Genomic DNA, 18,565 nt, shown 5'->3' on the forward strand with positions numbered 1-18,565 from the left:
TACTGTGAAGCAAAGCAAATTCCTAAAGTATGTGACCAAAATATTTCTCATTTTATCATGTCTCGCCAGAGTCTTCTATCCAGGTGACCTAGCTGTGAACCATTATATTTTCAATGCATGTTTTCCCTGATAGTTTTTATTGTGAACTTTCATTGGAGGGAAACCAGGTTGACCCCAAATGGGACAGGATGCTTCCATTCTCCATGAATTTTGGGTACATCTATCTATTAAGTCATTCTCCTCTTTGTTATTGATTGACTATACTTTGTAAATTCTAATATTAGTATTCATGTCTTTCAATATGGTGGCAATGTTTTTTCTACTTCTGGGAGTTTTCAACTTCATGAAATCACAGCTCCGGTCACTGTCCTTAATTCCCTATGGTTTGTGAGGTATTTTCCCACCATTATCTTATTTGAGCGTCAACAATAATTTGGTGAATTATTTTTTTTAACATCCCCACTTTATAGTGACTTGGCCAGGGTGGTAAGCTGAGAATCAGGACTGATAACAAATTGTTCTCATCTCCAAGTCTAGCCCTCTATCTATTCTGCCAAGCCATGGTAGTTGGTTGCAAAGCCATCCCAATCCTAGAATTTTTATCATCACATCATTCTATTCTTTTAATTGACAGTAGGTTTGCAATCAGGTCCAAAGGTGACCTTTAGCAACTTTTGGCTCCTTAACATTGTGGTCTTGTAGCTACTCAATGTCTCATTCATCTGCTTTAGATAGTAGTTCACAACAATGACCCTACTGCTCTTGCTAGTGATGGTTCCCATTATCAGATTTGTAAAGAATGTTATTTTTAGCATCTTTTTCAAAAGGACATCCTTTGAAATTTTCTTTCTACATCTATCCTAACTAATTCCACCTTAGGATACTGGTAATCTTATCTTTCTCTTATCTTCAATCTTATCTTTTTGGTCAACTGCCTCTCCTGGACTATCTTAATAACTGTCCACATACTCTTAAATGGATGGATTCCTTCAAAGATGGTTGTCTGATACTCTTTCCCACCAGGGTCTCGACTTGGCCACTTGGATAAATGTATGTATATATGTATGGCCCATTAAGTACACATCCATATGTAGAAATCCATTTGTAGAGTCATGTATTTGTCATAGATCTTGAATTAGAAGGGACCTCAAATGTGACCTTGCTTAACCCCACTGAACCCAATGGCTCACTCAAGGTCATTCAGATAATAAGTAGTAGGGAGGGAATGTGAACACTGTATTCTGTGCTTATTAACACAATGCCTTGTCCATAGTCGATACCTAATCATTTCCAATTGGTTTAGTGATTGTGCCAGTCTATATTCACAAGAGGTCCCCCAAACTAATGTTTAAAATAAACTAGAATACAGGGATTCTCAACATTTTTCAGTGGTAGAATCCTTCTTTCATTCATTCATCCATTCTTCTATCCACTTATCAATCAATACAAGCTACTAGTATTATTCCCATTATACAGATTAGTGAGTTGTTGAGAACAGTGAATTCTGCTCTTCCGGATACTAAGTTCAGTATACATGGCCTCAGATGCTCAATCCCAATAGATACCACCAGTAATAGAGGCTATAAACCTCAAATGAGGCTTGCTTTGCCAATGTTTAGATGCTATGTTGGAATTAGCTGGAATTCTTATTATATTTACTCAAGGTCCAAACCAAAACTTAAAGTGTTATAGTTCAGTCCTTACAGGATACATTTGTTTTGACTAAGCTCTTCCCTCAGTTTCCTTAGTTGTAAAAAAGCCCGGGTTATGGACGATGCTATTTGTCTGAGCTTTTTTCAGTTCTGAAATTCGGTGATTGTTTGATAGTTTATGGGATGATTTAAAACAATTCCCCAGAGTTTAAGTAGACTTTTCAGCCTGCAGGGCTGAGAGATGGTGTCCTTGTCCCTAGACAGACCACTCTCTATGGACTTCTGGCCTGGATTGGATTCCTGATGGAGACCGTTTTCCCCAAAGATAATCAGCTTGCCCCAGCCTTTATATTCCTGGCTCCAACACTGGCTTTGCTGGGAGATCATGGATGAAGAAGAAATCATTTGACCATTCTCAATCTCAGTTTCTTCTTTTGTAAAATGATGTTAGGCTCGATAACTCCAAAGTCCCTTGTAACTTTACACATGTGATCCTAGGAGGAGGCTAGTGAGTGCAGGGGAAGCAAGTTGGTGGTCCTTGACCTCCTGTCAGTAGCCAGCATATAACAGAGCAGTACCGTGTGGACGGAGTTGGCTGTTATCCTGACTTGCCCTGGAGCAAGAGTTCTTAAAAGCAGCTGCCGGGCCACACTGTACAGGCTTGTAAGGCAGCCAATGTCAGAGAGACCTTGGATCAGCTTTCTGAGAAAGAACAGGTCATTTGAGTAGAAGCCGCTCCCACCAACTTTCTAAGATTTCCTAGAAACTGAAATATGATAATATTGGAGTTGGCTTTCGGGTGGGTTGGGGGACTCTGTGGGAGAAGATCTGTCCTTCCCTTTCTTTTAGCTTTCCCTTTCTTTCCTTTTTTTTTTTTCTTTTTCTTTTTTTTTTTTAATAAGCATAGTTCACATACTTTGAGAAATGAGGAATTCCATTTTCAAGGTGGGCCGGGGGAGGAGGGAGGAGAAGAAAGGGAGAAATGTGAAACAAGCAACTTTGGAGACACACACACACGCACACACACACACACACACACACACACACACACACACACAACCACCACCATTGCAGAGAACTTGAGCAAAATTTCTTCACTTATATTCTTCTTTTTTGATGCATTTTTCTTTCTTTCTTTTTCTTTTTCTTTTAATTATAGCTTTTTATTTACAAATTATATTCATGGGTAATTTTACAGCATTGACAATTGCCACACCTTTTGTTCCAATTTTCCCCCTCCTTTCTCCTATCCCTTCCCCCTTATGGCAGGTTGACCAATATATGTTAAATATGTTAAAGTATAAATTAAATACAATATAAGCGTACATGTCCTAACAGTTATTTTGCTGTACAAAAAGAATTGGATTCTGAAATATTGTGCAATTAGCCTGTGAAGGAAATCAAAAATGCAGGCAGACAAAAATAGAGGGATTGGGAATTCTATGTAATGGCTCATAGTCATCTCCCAGAGTCCATTTGCTGGGTGTAGCTGGTTCAGTTCATTACTGCTCCATTGGAGCTGATTTGGTTCATCTCATTGTTGAAGAGACCCATGTCCATCAGAATTGATCATCATATAGTATTGTTATGCATTTTTCTTTCAAAATTTAAAATTTAAAGGAACCCAATTTCATACTTGTATTTGGGGAGGGAGCTTGAAGGAAGGAAGGCTTTCTAGAGGAGACACATGGAGATCCTTCTTCTCCTTCTTCTCAGGTACAGATGAGTCAGGTGTGCCCAGCTGTCCCATTTCATGGCTCCAAACCACATACATTTTTGCATGATAGAATCACTGGGAGACCTTGAACCCTATATTTTTTTTCAGATTAGGAAACTGAGTCAATGAAAGACTTTAAACCCTATATTTTTCAGATTTAGAAACCAAATCACTGGAAGACTTTGAACCCTATTTTTTTTCAGATTAGGAAACCGAGTCACTAGAAGACTTTGAACCCTGTATTTTTCAGATTGGGAAATTGAGGTCCAGGAATTGAGGCACATCTAAAGTCACATAGATAATAAATGTCGGGGCAGCTAGTTGGCACAGTGGATAGTGCACTACCCCTGAAGTCAGGAGAACCTGAGTTCAAACCTGGCCTCAGACACTTAACATGTCCTACCTGTGTGAACCTGGGCAAGTCATTTGACCCCAATTGCCTAGGGGGAAAAAAGAAAATAAATGTCACAGGTGGGATAAAACCCAGGAGTCCTCTGCTCACAGATAGAGGACTCTTCCTCCACATGCCTTCTGTTTTGTCAAAGGGTGGTTGTTTGTTTGTTTGCTTTTTTATATAAAATTGATGTTTTTAATTTATTCAGTCATTTTGGTTGTGACCAACTCTTTGTGATCCCATTTGGGGTTTCCTTGCAAAGATTTGTCATTTCCTTCTCCAACTCACAGGTGAGGAACTGAGGCAAACAGGGCTAAACAACTTGCCCAGCATCACAGAACTAGTGTCTGAGATCCAATTTGAATTGGGTAGATTCATTGAGTTTTCTTGCCTCCAGACCAGGTATTCTACCACCATGCTGTTCTATCTATCCATGAAACATAGTTTTATTTTCTCTTCTGCTTTATTTTCCCTTTTTTTCTGGAGATGGGAATAGGGAAAATAAAATTCTTTATAACTAATATATGTAGTTAAGCAGAGTGAGTGATAATTCAGAATTTGGTGTGACTATATTGGTGCAAGGTATTTTCACGCTGAGATTATATTAACCCTGGAAGGAGCCCTGTGATTCTACAGATGAATAAACTGAGACCCAGAGAGATTGCATGTAGGTAGCCCCTCAGAAAGCAAAAAGACAGCTCAGTGAATTTGTGATCTCATCATTATGGATATCTTCTCCAATTTAAAATTTAGCCTTGCCAGCCTATCCTTTGGGACTCTGTCCACTGGGAATACAGAGATTAAAATTCATGCTTCTTCCTGTTTACCTTTTGGGCAAAGTTGTAATGATAAAGTTGAGAGTTTTTTTATTTCTTTTTTCAATTCAATTCTTATTTCAATTCAATTCAAATTTCAATTTTCAATTTTTTTCAGAGATTTGGGGGGTAAATGTAACAACATTTTTTTAGGGATGGTTTAAAAAATTTTAATTTAAGGTATACTTTCTTTCCTAATAATTCCTTAAAGGTCACTTATGAGCTCGTTTTAGGCAGCTAAGTACATAGAGAACTAGAATTAGGAGTAGGAAAGTCTTGATTTAAAATCTATCCTCATGTACTTGCTGGCTATATGACCCTTTACCTCGTTCAGTCTTAAATTACGCACCCATAATATGGGAATACTCAAAACACATATCTCTAAAGGCTGTTGGGAGGATTAAATGAGATATTTTTTAGAGCCCTTAGCACAGTAGTGCTTAATACATATTTATTCCCTTCCCTTCACCCCACACCTCTAGTAAATGTGGTACAGATCTCCTCAAGAGTGATTGAATGGTCTTCACAAAATTAGAACTGGGGTATTTATGCCCTTTCCAGGATATTGGACAACTGGACATTCAGCCTGTGCTTAAAGACCTCCTGTGAGAGGTTTTCATGTAATTTCTCTTCTCTTCTGATGGAAGATTGTTTAAATTTTGCAAACTCCCAGGAATCTCTGGCAGCTGGGCAGACACACTGGAGTGAGGCAGCTAGGACTGAAAACCCTCACAGGGACTGACTGGCTTTCGGAACTTTGCCATGAACCTGTGTGTGGTCCAGTTTGCCTGTATTTAGATCCCCTCTCACCAAAATGAGAACAATAAAGCTGTGTGTCATGGGATCCTTGCATGAGGGAGTCAGTTAACCAAAATGGACTTTGAAGATGTGGGAAGCTCATTTAGGAATCTGCATAATTCTGTTAGGAGGTTTTTGTTGGTGTTTTTTTTTTTTTTTTTAAGAAAAGAAGGGCTTATAACCTGCAGCACTTGCTTTTACTGGCATCTTGTTAAGGGTGGAGAAGAAATTTGTGGATATTTGATTTACAGATTGAAACTTTTTGCTAATGAGATTCTATCAGAATCTCTTTCCTGGAATTCCAGGTGCCTATGGCAAAGTGAGGAAGGAACCCTCTGAAGTCCTCCCAAATCCCCCCCCAAAACAACTAGAAAACTGCCTCAGAATTGATTTGGAAGCAGAGAAACAGAAAGGCCTATGTCACTGAAATGGGAGGGAAGTGAGGTCTAAAAGCAGCAGGAGCAGCCAGCATTACAGCTTGGGGCCTGCAGCAAGCCTGAGGCAGAAACTGGGAAAATGTTTCTCTGATAAAGACTTCATTATATAGAGAACAGAGTCAAGTTTATAAAAATACAAGTCCTTCCCCAATTGATAAGTGGCCAAAATATATGAACAGGCAGTTTTCAGATGAAGAAATAAAAAGCTGCCTGTAAATATATGGGAAAATGCTCTAGATCATTATTGATCAGAGCAATTCACATTAAAACAACTCTGAAATACCAACTCAACTCCCATCGGATTGGCTGTGACCAAAAAAAAAAAAAAAAAAGGAAAATGTTGGATATTGGAGGGGATGGAGTGGAATTGTGAACTGATCCAGCCATTCTGGAGAGTAATTTGAAATTATATTTCCCAAAGGGCTAGACAACTGTGCATACTCCTTGATCTGTGTGTGACTCCTGGGTCTGTATCCTCAAGGGATACAGGGAAAGGATCCACTTGAACAAAAATATTTATAAAAACTCTTTTTGGAAATCAAAGGGATGCCCAGCAATTGGAGAATGGCTAAACAAGGTGTGATATGTGAGTGTAAAGATTGTTGTATAAAAATGCTGAGCCCGTGGATTTCAAAAAAGCCTTGAACTGATGCTGAGTGAAGTGAACAGAACCAAGAGGATGTTATACACAGTAACAGCAATATTGTGAGATGATCAACTATGGTAGACTTATCTCTAATCCCCAAAGACCAATGATGAAGCATACTATCTGCCTCCAGAGAAAGAATTGATGGTGTTTGAATATAACCTATATTTGATTACTATGTTAGAGAGGGAAGAAAAGGAAAGATAGAATTTATAATTCAAAACTTTAAATAGAAATGTTTAAAAGTTTTTTTTTTTTAATCTTAAAAAAAATCTCTTTCATGGATTTGGATGCATTTGACTCAGGATATAATTCAATTTCTCATTTTTTAACTCTCTGGACTTCAGTGTCCTGTAAAATGAGAATATTTGACTAGACAGACCTTTCCACCTCTATCTAGTATCTTTGGTCCTTTGATTCCTCATATCAGCACTGTTTTAGGAGTGTACATTTATGCACTTTTGTGGCTTATGACTTATCTAAACTTAGCCAATCTGTGTGTGTTTCTCTCTCTCTCTCTCTCTCTCTCTCTGTCTCTCTCTGTCTCTATATAATTCTGTTTTTCCCTGTCCCTCTCCCTCCTTCTCCACTCCTTACTATTCCTTTTCTCTCATTATCATTCAACAGTTAGCACTTCCTGACCCTCTGCTAGTTAAACAGGTTGCCCAACAGAAAGAACTTTGACTTAACAAAGATAATCTTGATAACTGTCCTAGACTGGGACCATTGCACGTCTGCTAAGCCAAGCCTTGGAACACCCAGTCATTTTCATGGCGTTCTGGGTCCTGATCTCTAGGGCCTCATTGCTGCTTGAGAGTAGGTGACCTTGTGTCACATTCCTGGCAGGTCCTGGACATAGTGAAGAAGTCTGTCTTTTTGATTATTGCCAGATTTCCATCAGCGTCTTTGGGGACGCAGGCTGTGTCTATTGTGAAACGGACCTATTGATTTGGGAGCTTTCTGAGCTGAGCTGGGTTAGGGAGGGCTGGGGGCTGGGCAGAGAATTCCTCTCATTCCAGCATTGCTAATAGGATTCTCTCTGGCTTCCGTTTTAAAGTAATGAATGGGGAAAGAAAAGGTGGAACTCTATTTCTGAGAGGAGACCTCCCTGCTCCCATGAGGGACCTGTGTTGCTTTGGAAATGCTCCCTCTATATTATTCAAGGTTATTTTGAAGACTGTCGATGACAGCCATGGGAGCGTGGGGTTGGAGGGAGGGTGGGAGAGAAAAGTGTGTTAAAGCCATTTGGTTGCTCTTGAAATCAGGAAGGGGGGAAAAACATTTTCTACTTGCAAATCATTCACTTGTCCCACATTCTTCAAACCCTTTTCCACAAATGACTTTAGCAGTTTTAAGGGTCACCCGGGAGGTTAAGAGCCTGCTTGCATGGTGTCCGTTTTGGTGATTAAAAAGCAATCCTTTATCAAAGTGATTGCATTTCTTCTCTCAGGATCTACTGGGAAAAATCTTTGATTTCTTCCTGTAGGAAAGTTTTGTCCTTCTTTTATAAGAGATTGACAGAGAGTAGTTAGTCTGAAAAGGCTCCAAGCCTAGCTAAGTGGGAATCACTGCTTATCTTCCCCTCTTTTTCTTACTATGTCTTAGTTTCATAAATTATACAATTTTCCTTTAATCTACACCGTAAACTTGGGAGAGTCAATCTAGAGAGCCCGATACAATATGAATATACTACATATGGAGTCTTAAGTTTTGGGTTTGAATATTATCTTTGGCATTTGGCACTTTGAGCATATCAGTTCATTTCTTTGAGATATATTTACTATATAGCATTGTACGTGGGAGCTCCATCAGGTTTTCATTTGTTTTTATTTTTGTAATCCCAGTATTATTGATTGATTCCTTGAGCCTCTGTTTTTTGCTCTTCAAAACTGGTGATATTGGCACTCGCTTTGTGGGAGGACAGTTCATTTAGCCCTCTATGAAGGTTAGTTTTTATAAATAGCATGGAGGGTTATAAATGTGACAGGATTTCTCCAGAAACTCCCCAGTGTTTTATTCCCTTATTGGTTTTTGCAATAATTGGGCAAACTCTTTTACCTCATTTCCCGACTCTTCCCTTCTGATGACATAGATAAAGCTGGCTTGTGTTTTAGGGTGAAGGTGAATTGTCTTGATGTAACAGTGCAATTTCGAGGGTGTTCATGGCTTTCTTTTGTCAGTTAGTTTCATGCCCCACTCATACCTTTCCATCCCATTACTTTTGGCAGCTACCCCAAGGGCTTTCACTCCCAATAATAGGATGCAAGATTAAAAAAAAAAAAAATCAGATAAACAGCCATAGTGTTGAGTCAGGAGAATAAAGGAGGAACCGGGAAGGCCTGGAGCTTTGGTTGCCAGTCAGAAGGGCAGTTGCTCAATTGATATTATTTGAATATAATCTATATTTGAGCAGAATAAATCTAGATTGGCATCTTCCAAGTCAATACATTATGGGTGGTGTGGTCATGGACAATCCATTTGCAACTGGGAGAATTATTATTGAAGAGTGCTCATTAGGTGTCAATTTGATTGTTGGGAATAAAGTTGACCCATTTCTTAGGTAATTGATGATAGCTCATTTGACCCTGTTAGAGTGAACCTAACTAACCTAATTTTTTAGTGTGATCTGCCTAGTCAGGTTGTATTTGTGACAGTCTCTTGTTCTCAGGGAGCAAGCGGACCAGTTACGGAGGCAGATCTCCACTTTGCCATGCTGTTCCTCCACATCTCATGTGGTTCTTGTCCTCTATGGACATCCTCCATGGAATATCTACTCTAATACCGAGAAGCCCTTCTGTGGATTATTTTAAGATTTTGTGATATCCTATGCAATGCATTGGTATATCCATTGGTTGTCTCTCACTTTCAATTCCTGTCTGTGATGATATATTTCCAAGACATCATTATCCATTGGAGATAGCCTGTAGTTGTGATCATCTGAGTAACTGTGGTGAGCTGTTGTTTGTTGGCTTAGGTATCCAGTTTTTTGTGACCTCCTTTGGGGTTTTCTTGGCAAAGGTTGTGGTTTGCTCTTTCCTTTTCTAGATCACTTTATAAATGAGGAAACAGGAAAATGGGGTTAAGTGATCTGTCCAGGATCATACAGCTAGTAAGTGATTGAGGCCATGTTTTAACTTGAGTCTTTCTGACTCCAGTCCTGGATCTCTATCCACTGACCTACCTAGCTGCCTTCACTATGTTCTATATCTCCATTTTTTAGCTTGTCACACACCAACAAAATCAAAGATTCATCTGAAATTATTTTAAATCTATCTTCAAACTTAAAAAAAAAAAACTACTATTTCTACAGCACCATTTTTAGATTAAAGATGGATTTAAAACTTTCCGGGATGCATCTCTGATTTTATTAGTGTGAGGGTGACCAGGATATCTCCAAGCTTCTCCTTTTGTGAAGTTCTTTGCCATGTCTTTCTCTTCTTAGTGGACTGGAGGTCTTCCTTAGTTTCTAAGTACCCTGTCCAGTATACTGAGGAGCTGGCATCTCTCCTTCTATGATTTTGCAGTCATACATAGGCTTCTAAATGCCTTTTGTGTCACCTAAAACCACGTTTTCATATTAATTTAGAAGGGATTAATTTGAAATAGTGAAAAGAGGTCCCAAACAGGTAGCAAAGCCATCTATGGTTGCTATGGGATTATCTAAAAGTATTTCCTATTTGAAAGCAAGCTCCGTTTCTCACAGCCCTTGCCCTGTTCTTTAAGTGACTTAGGTATCCTATTCTCTAATTAAAATGCCAGATAATCCAGACCTGGAGAATTGAATGCTTTTTTTTTTCCTTTCAAGTTACTTCCATTTCAAATTAATGAATTTTATTGAATTTGATTGTACAAAACTCAAGTCTTCTTTCATATGACTAGAGTCAAATTTCTGGAAGAAAAAGCAAAATCACATCCAAGTTGGTTTAGCTTTCTAGAAAAAAATGCTCCTCATTTAAAAATCCCCTTCCCTCCCTGCCCTCAATAAATCCCACCTCTCTAGAGAATACTGAAAATCTATCTGCAGTGTTTTTTTTTTTTTAAAGTTGTATCAAAACTAAGGCTGAAGGAATCTTGAAGTTGGATTGCACAGTCATTGATCTTCAGTTTTTCTTCTGAGGTTGCAAACCTGAAGAATTCACTGAATTCATTGATTTTGAAATCAAAACTAAGAAGGATGGTTGAAAAGGCCTCGCAGTAAAGGAGCCAAGTTGAATTCATGGATGTAAAGAAGCGATGGCAGTCAAGTACCTTCCAGTTGGACAGTTCGTAGAAAACAATGTTCTAATTAGTTTGGAAATCAGATATTTTGGGGAAAGACAATATTCATACCTTCTCTTTTTTTATTTTTTCTAGGACCTGCTGAAGTTCCCATGGTGTCACCCAATGGATCCATTCCCCCCATTCATGTGCCCCCAGGATACATATCCCAGGTAAATTCATCATTCATCTAATCCAGTCTAGGAACAAAAATTGCTCATCAGTTATTTGAAATTTTGTGGCTAAAATAGAGTCAGAAGCAACCTTAAAGGGTCTTATTTTGAGGTAAAAAGAATTTGAGTCTTTCCCTAGCTCTCATACGTAACAGGTGGCATGGGTAGGTTTCAACTAAGTTTCCTGGACCCATGATCGGCATCCTCACTCCCTTCCCATCCATACATATGTGCCCACATTCGTAATCCCATCCTTAACTTTTCTTTCATAAGTTTAATTTGAGCATGGTACTAAGTTTTAGAAGCAGAGAAGGAAGGTATTCTGCAGAATAACTGAGGCCAGAGAGACTGAGTTCCCTAATATTGTTAGTAAGCTTCTATTAAGCACCAGCTGTATACCAAGCACTGTGTTAAGTGCTGATTATATAAGGAAAGGGAAAACCAGAAACAAAGAAAAAGCCCATTCCTACTCTCATGGTGACTAATAGAAGCAAACTCATTAAAAAAAAAAAAAACTCATTAAAAAACTATGTACCGACATAGTTTAGAGAAGATAAATAAGATATTCAATAAAGAAAAGATACAACATTATTTGGTGAGTGTATGCGAGTTAGAAATAACTAGAGGGAGCCCTCAAAGACTTTCTCATTCAATCCTTCTCCCTCTCTCCCTTCTTAGGCTCATCAGAGAGATTAATTCGCTTGTTAAAGGTTAAGTAGGTAGTCAGTGGCAGACCCAGGATTTGAATCCACATTTCTTGCCTCTTTTCTCTGTACCATCATGCCCCATCGGGAAAGGCCCAATGACCCACCTGCTGCCACAGCAATGGAATCTTTAAGAAGATCTTACATTCACTAGGTTGACACATAATCACTACATCCTCATAGTGATTGCATTACCCATTTTGGGGTTTCTGCTCTACACTGCGCCCCCTCTCCCCCGCCTTTGACTTAAAATGTTTGCTCAAGAGCTCTGGGGACCCCTGACTCTGTCAGTCACCGTGTACAATGCAGGGCTTTCAATAGCACTGGCTAATCTAATTTAGAACTTTCCTCTGGGAAGGGAGATTAAGAAAAGTTGCAGGCCTATTGGTGAAAAGAAATGAGTTTTCTGTTGTTTGTACTTCAAGATGCTGTCTACTAGGATCAGAATCTTTACACTATATCATTGACCTTAGGAAAATTTCATAATGACCTTGAGCCTCAGTGCATCATCTGTGAAATTAGAGATTTGACTACACTGCCTCTAAATCCAGGACCTTATATGTGATCGCAGAGATGTCACTAGGTGTCTTTCCTATAGGAGCTCTGGGATAAGCTGTAGCATATTTTCTGTGGGCATACATGATCTATTTGGAAATTGGTGGTGTTATTTGGCAGTTTATGAGTATGGAAAAACACCACAGTCAACAATGAAGAAAATTCACTCATTGAAAGGAATGAAAAATAACTAGTTTTGGTGTTTCTTTAAATTTTGAAATATTGTATAAAATTTGAGAGAAGAGAGTGAGAAAAAGGGAGAAAGATCTCTTTGTAGAAAGTACAAAGGAAGTCACATACTTAATGACATTATGCCTGAAGCCTATTAAAATAGACTACTGAGCAGCAGCCTCTTGATTTGAAAGAATTCTAAAAATCGCTCTGTTTTTTATTTGCTGTTTTAAAAACAAAATAGTTTGCATTAGAGAGTTGCTGAATTTTTGGGCAGCAATCAAAGAATATTTCTAATTCTCTAAAAGTAAACATGTGTATTCCTTCACTTGACCAATTATAATCACAGAAATCTTCCCTCTTCTGATGTGAGTCTGCTCTAAGATTCATCTCTTATTTTCTTCATTTCTGCACAGCCCAATTATTGGCACGTCTGCCTGCTTTGGCAGATAAGTAAATTGTTTACTTAAATCATTGTGAATAAGGAACATGGAAAGAATAAAAGCAGAAGGAGCAGGCATTTCCAACAAGGATATCAAATGATGGAGAAGACAGCGTGGTATGGTAGATTGAGGGCCGCAGTTTTAGACAGGAAAGTCTATATATTGATCCCATCTCAGACCCTTACTAGCTGTTTAAGAAGGATTCAGTCACCTGGGCAATCACTCGGCAGCTGAGTGGAGGGTGGATTGGAGTGGAGAAGACAGTCAGAAAGTAGTGCTGTACCAAGTGTATTGGTACCAAGAGAGAAAATGCATAAGGGAGATGAATTACAGACTATTCAGCAGATTTTATATGTGAGAGATTAGAGAATAGGATGGCAGAAGTTTGCAAGCCTTAGGGATTAGACAAATGGGTGCCCTTGACTATATGGGGAAGTTAGAGAGAAGGGAGGTCTCGGGGAAAGGTTTGTGTTTTGGGCATGTTTAGTTTGAGATTCTCATAAGCTAATTATTGATGGAATCGCTGGAACATAAGAGGTTAAGGTTTTTTTTTTTTTTTTTTTTTTTTTAAACAGGGAATCATTCATACATGAAGGGTAATTGATGAGATTACGAAGGGTAATTAATGAGATTACTCAAATGAGATAATATAGAGTGAAAGTTCTTTCCTCCTCTTCCCCCAACCATGGACCCCTTTGCCAAGCAGGTGAATCTTATGATATTTTAAAATGCATAAAATCCAATATAAAGAATTGTAAAGGAGACCAATTGTCTTGAAATAAAGATATTGAAATACTAAGAAGGAACAAATTAATGGGATAAGAGAAGATGGCCAAAGAGACATATGAGGGACACTTAATCTTGAGATGATGGGTCAGCAAAGGAAACAGGAGTGATCAGACAGAAGACAAACAAGGAGAGAGAGGAGATTGAGATGGACAGTATCAATGTTACAAGAGGGTCAAAAGGATGAGAATTGAGAAAAGGACATTAGACTTGACAATTAATCATTGTTAGCTTTAGAGAGAGCTATTTTAGTTGAATGATGAAGTTGAAAACCAGATTACGCAGTTTAGAAATGGAAAAAAAAAAAGGAATGGAGAAGCAGCAGTTTTAGTTGCTTTATACAGTGGATGTGAAAAACTCAGCCTTTTAGCTTGCATGCAAACCACAAAATTCTTGATTCTGGTCCAAACCACAAATTAAAATATAATTGGGAAATATTTAACAAAATACAAAGAAATATAATTTACATATAGATTGATGATTATTGATGATTATGTGGCCTCCTGGGATCATATAAAAGGTTCAATGGCCCCATTTCTGTATGAGTTTGACACCATTACTTTAGAGGTCCTGCATATAGTAATATTTGCTTCATACTAGATCACATTTATTTTCTAATGAGTTAACAGAAAATAGCGGATCGTTTAGAACTACATAGCACATGTATTGTTTGTTTGTTTTATGGGGTTTGTTGTTTTGTTTTGTTTTGATCCAATCTTGAAACTAAGAAGTTCTGGGTTTAAGTCCTCATTTCTTGATTCCTAGCTGTTAATCGGTGAACCTTTATTATCACCTTGGATATGCCAGATATTGTGCTGGGTGATGGAATTACAAAGAAAGGCAAAGTTCATGTCTTGCTCTCAAGAAGCTCCCAGTCTAATAGAGAGAGGCAATAGGCAAACAATTCTTTTCCAACAAGATATAAACAGAATAATTTGGAATTAATCAGTCATAGAAGGCATTCAGATTAAGAGATATCTTTGTGGCCTTAAGAATTAATCCCAATTTAAGTGGCTAGTTAACCCTGTAGAGCTTCATTTTCTCTTCAGAATGGGGATGTAATATGTATTTTTTGAATTTACAAGACAGAAAAACACTTTGCACGTCTTTAGGCTTCGTATTAAAATCAACTGTTATTATTAAATTAGATATTGTTTGGTTCTTTTTCAAAATAAGATATTTCTTCTCTGTCTTCATGTCTCCGTCTATATCTGTCTGTCTCTGTCTGCCTTTTTCTCCCACACATTCCAATTTCTATAACAGTCCTTTCCTAGACCGCTTTCTCCTCTAGATGCCAGTGCCTTCTCCTCTGATATGACCTTTTGTATATTCAGTATGTATTTTGTTTATATTCATCTGTAAAATGAAGAAGGAAAGACAAACTGCTCAAGTATTTTTGCCAAGAAAATTCCAATCGGGGTTGCGAAGAGTCGGACATGACTGAAATGAACAAGAAGTTATTTGCGTGTTGTCTTCTCTGTTAGGATATGAGTTCTTTGAGGACAGAGACGGGTTTTTGCCCCACTCCCTGTTATTTGGCTTTCCAGTGTTTGTTAGAGTGTATGCTTAGTAAAAGATTTTTGATTCATATGCAGATACAAAAAGACACCCTTTTCTCCTTCTCTATTGATATTCTCTCTCTCTCTGTTTCTTTCTCTGTCTCTGTCTGTGTGTGTGTGTGTGTGTGTGTGTGTGTGTGTGTGTGTGTGTGTGTCTGTCTGTCTGTCTGTCTCTCTCTTTCTGTGATTTCTTCAGTGGAGGAATTTTCTCTAAAGTGCCGTATAGTTCCCCTTTGTCTGGAGGAATTTTAATCTTTTTTTGACCCTGCTTGCATCAGTGACCTCCCCAGGTGTAGCCAATCTCTCAAAGGGCATTTGAACCAAGGGTCTTTTCAGGCTCCAAAGCCATTGTCCATTTTACTGCAAATAGCACCTCTCTATCCTGCAGTTATCTCCACCTACATACAAAAAAACACACAATTCTGCTATCCAAGAATATAATAATAGCTGTATTGAGAAGACAAAGTGATGAAGTGTTACATACGAAATATCTCATGTTCTTGAGACTTTGTAAAAGAGAATCAGCCAGTGAGAAAATAAAGAGAAGCTTCACGTGCTTCTCTTATTGTTAGATTTGTCCTTTCATCACAGGAAGAACAGGAACTTAGAACCATAGATTGTAGGAGTGAATTCTAGAGGTGGAAGTGACCTTAGAAATCATTTAGGTCTTAGCAGTTTGATTGTTTTTTAATCCAAGTGTTACTAGTTAACTAAGAACTCCTTACAAGACTACTCAATGGATGAAGAATGAAATGTATGGTGAACATGAAACCATGTTTTTTTAATGGACAGTTGTAGATGGAGATGGGGGATTTTAGCTGCTTTAGACAGATGAGTAAAATGGGGGTGTTTGGGGTAAAGAGAGAAGGTGACTACAAAGCTTTCTTTAAAATCAGTTAGTCATGTTATCCAAACAGCCCATCTTCTAAAAATAATTATAGGGCATCTTTTCTCTTGATCAAAACATAGAAGGTGCTGACTCAGAAGGAAACAAAGGAAGTCCTTATAAGTCAATAGATAAATCCTGTAGAAAACATCTTCTTTATAGAACACATTAAAAAGGAATTGTTTAGAAGGACCCAAGTTTGAGATGTTGTAGGTTTTCATTATTGCAACAGAGATCCCTCCCTCCCTTCCTTCCTCCATCCCTTTCCCTCCTTCCATTCCTTCCTTCTTCCCTCCCTTCTTCTCCTCTCCTTTCCTTCTTCCCTCCCTCCCTTTCTTCTCCCTCCACCCCTCTCCCTTTTTCCTCCCTCCCTCCCTCCCTGCCTCTCTCCCTTCCTTCTTCCCTTACACTTCTTCTCCCCCTCTCTTCCTAATTCCTTCCCTCTGCTTGAAGATCTCTATTATTCAGGAACCATCTCCAACAAGGAGGTGGCCCTTTTGGATAGCTTTAAGTTTTGGAAAAACCTAAATCTTCCCATCTGAAACCTGTACCTTTTGTTCCTAGTCTTGGCCTCTGGGGCCAAACAAAACAAGTCTAATCCCTTTTCCACATGTGGACCTTCAAATACTTGAAGACAGTTATTATGTCTCTTCATGGTCTCCTTTTCTCCAGTCTAAACATTCTCACTTACCCTCTGCTGCTCCTCCTATATCACAGCCTTCAGGCCCTCCACCAGCCTCATTGCCTTTCCTTTCTTGGGTGGCCATAAGACAAATGTTGCCCATCCGTGATTCTGGCTGAATTTGAAAAGATGAAAATGACAGAAATTTCTTTTTGTAAAGGAAATATCAATTTGTGAACTAATCAAAGAGAATTATAAGCAGTGACTGGCTTTTTATCTAGTGGTTCCAATGAGGTGTTCAAAGATAGTCTTCACCTATGTATGGTTGGAATAGATAGGAGAAGATGAATTAGTCTTTTCAGCCCCATGTGAATATTGTCTTTACTCCTGTAATAACAACTGTTCTTTTGTATGTAATAATATCATCTTTATCATCAATGACAATTATATTCATATAGCATCAATATTAATCACATTAAATAACACCATCAATATACTAATTGTATATATTAACACACCATATGTACTTCTGTTAATAAAATATTGATACCAATAATATTGTTAAAGATATCAGTAATGAAAAATATTACTAATAGCATTTCTATACCACTTTGAAGTTTGAAGCTCTTTACTCAGATCTCATTTGGTTCTCATGGTAACCCTGTGAGGTCATTGCTATTTTTATCTCCATTTTACAAATTGGGAAACTGAGAGAGAATGAGTGTGACCTCCCCAGATTCACATAGCTTTTGAATGCAGGTCTTCCTGACTTCTAAGCTCCATCCCTCATAATACCTTGTTTCTATATTGGCTCGGGTAGCTCATGGAGGCCTGTATGGTATAGTGGAATGAGTGATGAATCTTCATGCTTGTACTTGCTATCTGTGTGATCATGTATAAGTCACTTAAACTCTGAGCCTGTTCTCTCATCCATAAAATGAGAGATTTCATAGAGCAAAAGCCCTGGAATCTGGAGGACCTACATTCAAATGCAAAATATGTTGGACACTGGCTGTGTCACTTAACCTAGATTACTTCACAATAAACAAACAAATAAATAAATGAAAGGTTTGGCTAAACTTCCTCTCAAGTCCCTATGTCTGTAATCTTATGTCATTATATGCATCCAACTGAAATGAATTGGGGCAGAGGGGAACATTTCTCTTAAGTACTTACTTTGAACAGGGTGTTCTGTGCTAAATATTGGAGATAGAAGGAAAAAAAAAATAAACTTAACAGAAAACCAAAAGAGACAAACAGTTTTTGATCAATGCCTTCTATGGACAGGAGAAAGTTTGAGTATATGGACAACACAAGAAGATTATTGAGGATGTAATTGTTGGAGCGATTTAGGGAGGAATGGGCCAAATCATAGACCCTTTTGCACTTTTAATCCAACATAAGCAGAAGCAGAGGTGATGATTATAAGCTTCCCAGCATCCTTTTCCTTCTGCACACCTGTTATCATTGTCAGGTGAGAAGGAGAGTTTTCTTCCCATTGTCCCCAAATTAAGGCTAGTCTCCATCATGATTTTCCTACAGATCTGTGGAAACACTTTCCCTCTTCCAGCTAATGATTTATATTTAAGATGTCCTTAAGCAGATGCTCAATTACATTTTTCCATTCTAGCATAGTCTTTGGCAATGGGTTTTTCTGTAGTTAGAGGAAAAACTATATGTTGAGCTTCAATTAAGAAATGAAAATCATACAAGGCAACTTGTGCCATGTGGGAAACTTCTCTCTGAGGATAACTTAATGGTGAAGACTGGTTTGAGAATTGGTGGAGGACAAATTAAGTTGTTCCAGTGGCTCTGTTTTGCTTATGAATATCTTATTTCTTAAGGGCATGAATCCCATTGAGTTTCTTTTGATCAAAGAGGGGCAAGGATATAGTGCTGGAAGATAAGCCAAACAAAGAAAATGCATTTAAATTTGGATTTGACCCAATC

General features: G+C 38.2%; 1 protein-coding gene across 2 annotated transcripts in view; it reads left to right on the forward strand.

Moving 5' to 3' along the window:
- FNDC3B (fibronectin type III domain containing 3B) overlaps positions 1-18,565 on the forward strand; it is a 366,338-nt gene that overhangs the window by 202,809 nt on the left and 144,964 nt on the right. For both annotated transcript variants that reach the window (XM_051983177.1, XM_051983178.1), the window contains exon 4: positions 10,813-10,889. In XM_051983177.1, the coding sequence (XP_051839137.1) occupies positions 10,813-10,889 (77 nt within the window). The remainder of the gene's footprint in view (positions 1-10,812; positions 10,890-18,565) is intronic.

Source organism: Antechinus flavipes, chromosome 3 (genome assembly GCF_016432865.1).
Source record: "Antechinus flavipes isolate AdamAnt ecotype Samford, QLD, Australia chromosome 3, AdamAnt_v2, whole genome shotgun sequence".
In the NCBI taxonomy this organism is placed as follows: domain Eukaryota; kingdom Metazoa; phylum Chordata; class Mammalia; order Dasyuromorphia; family Dasyuridae; genus Antechinus; species Antechinus flavipes.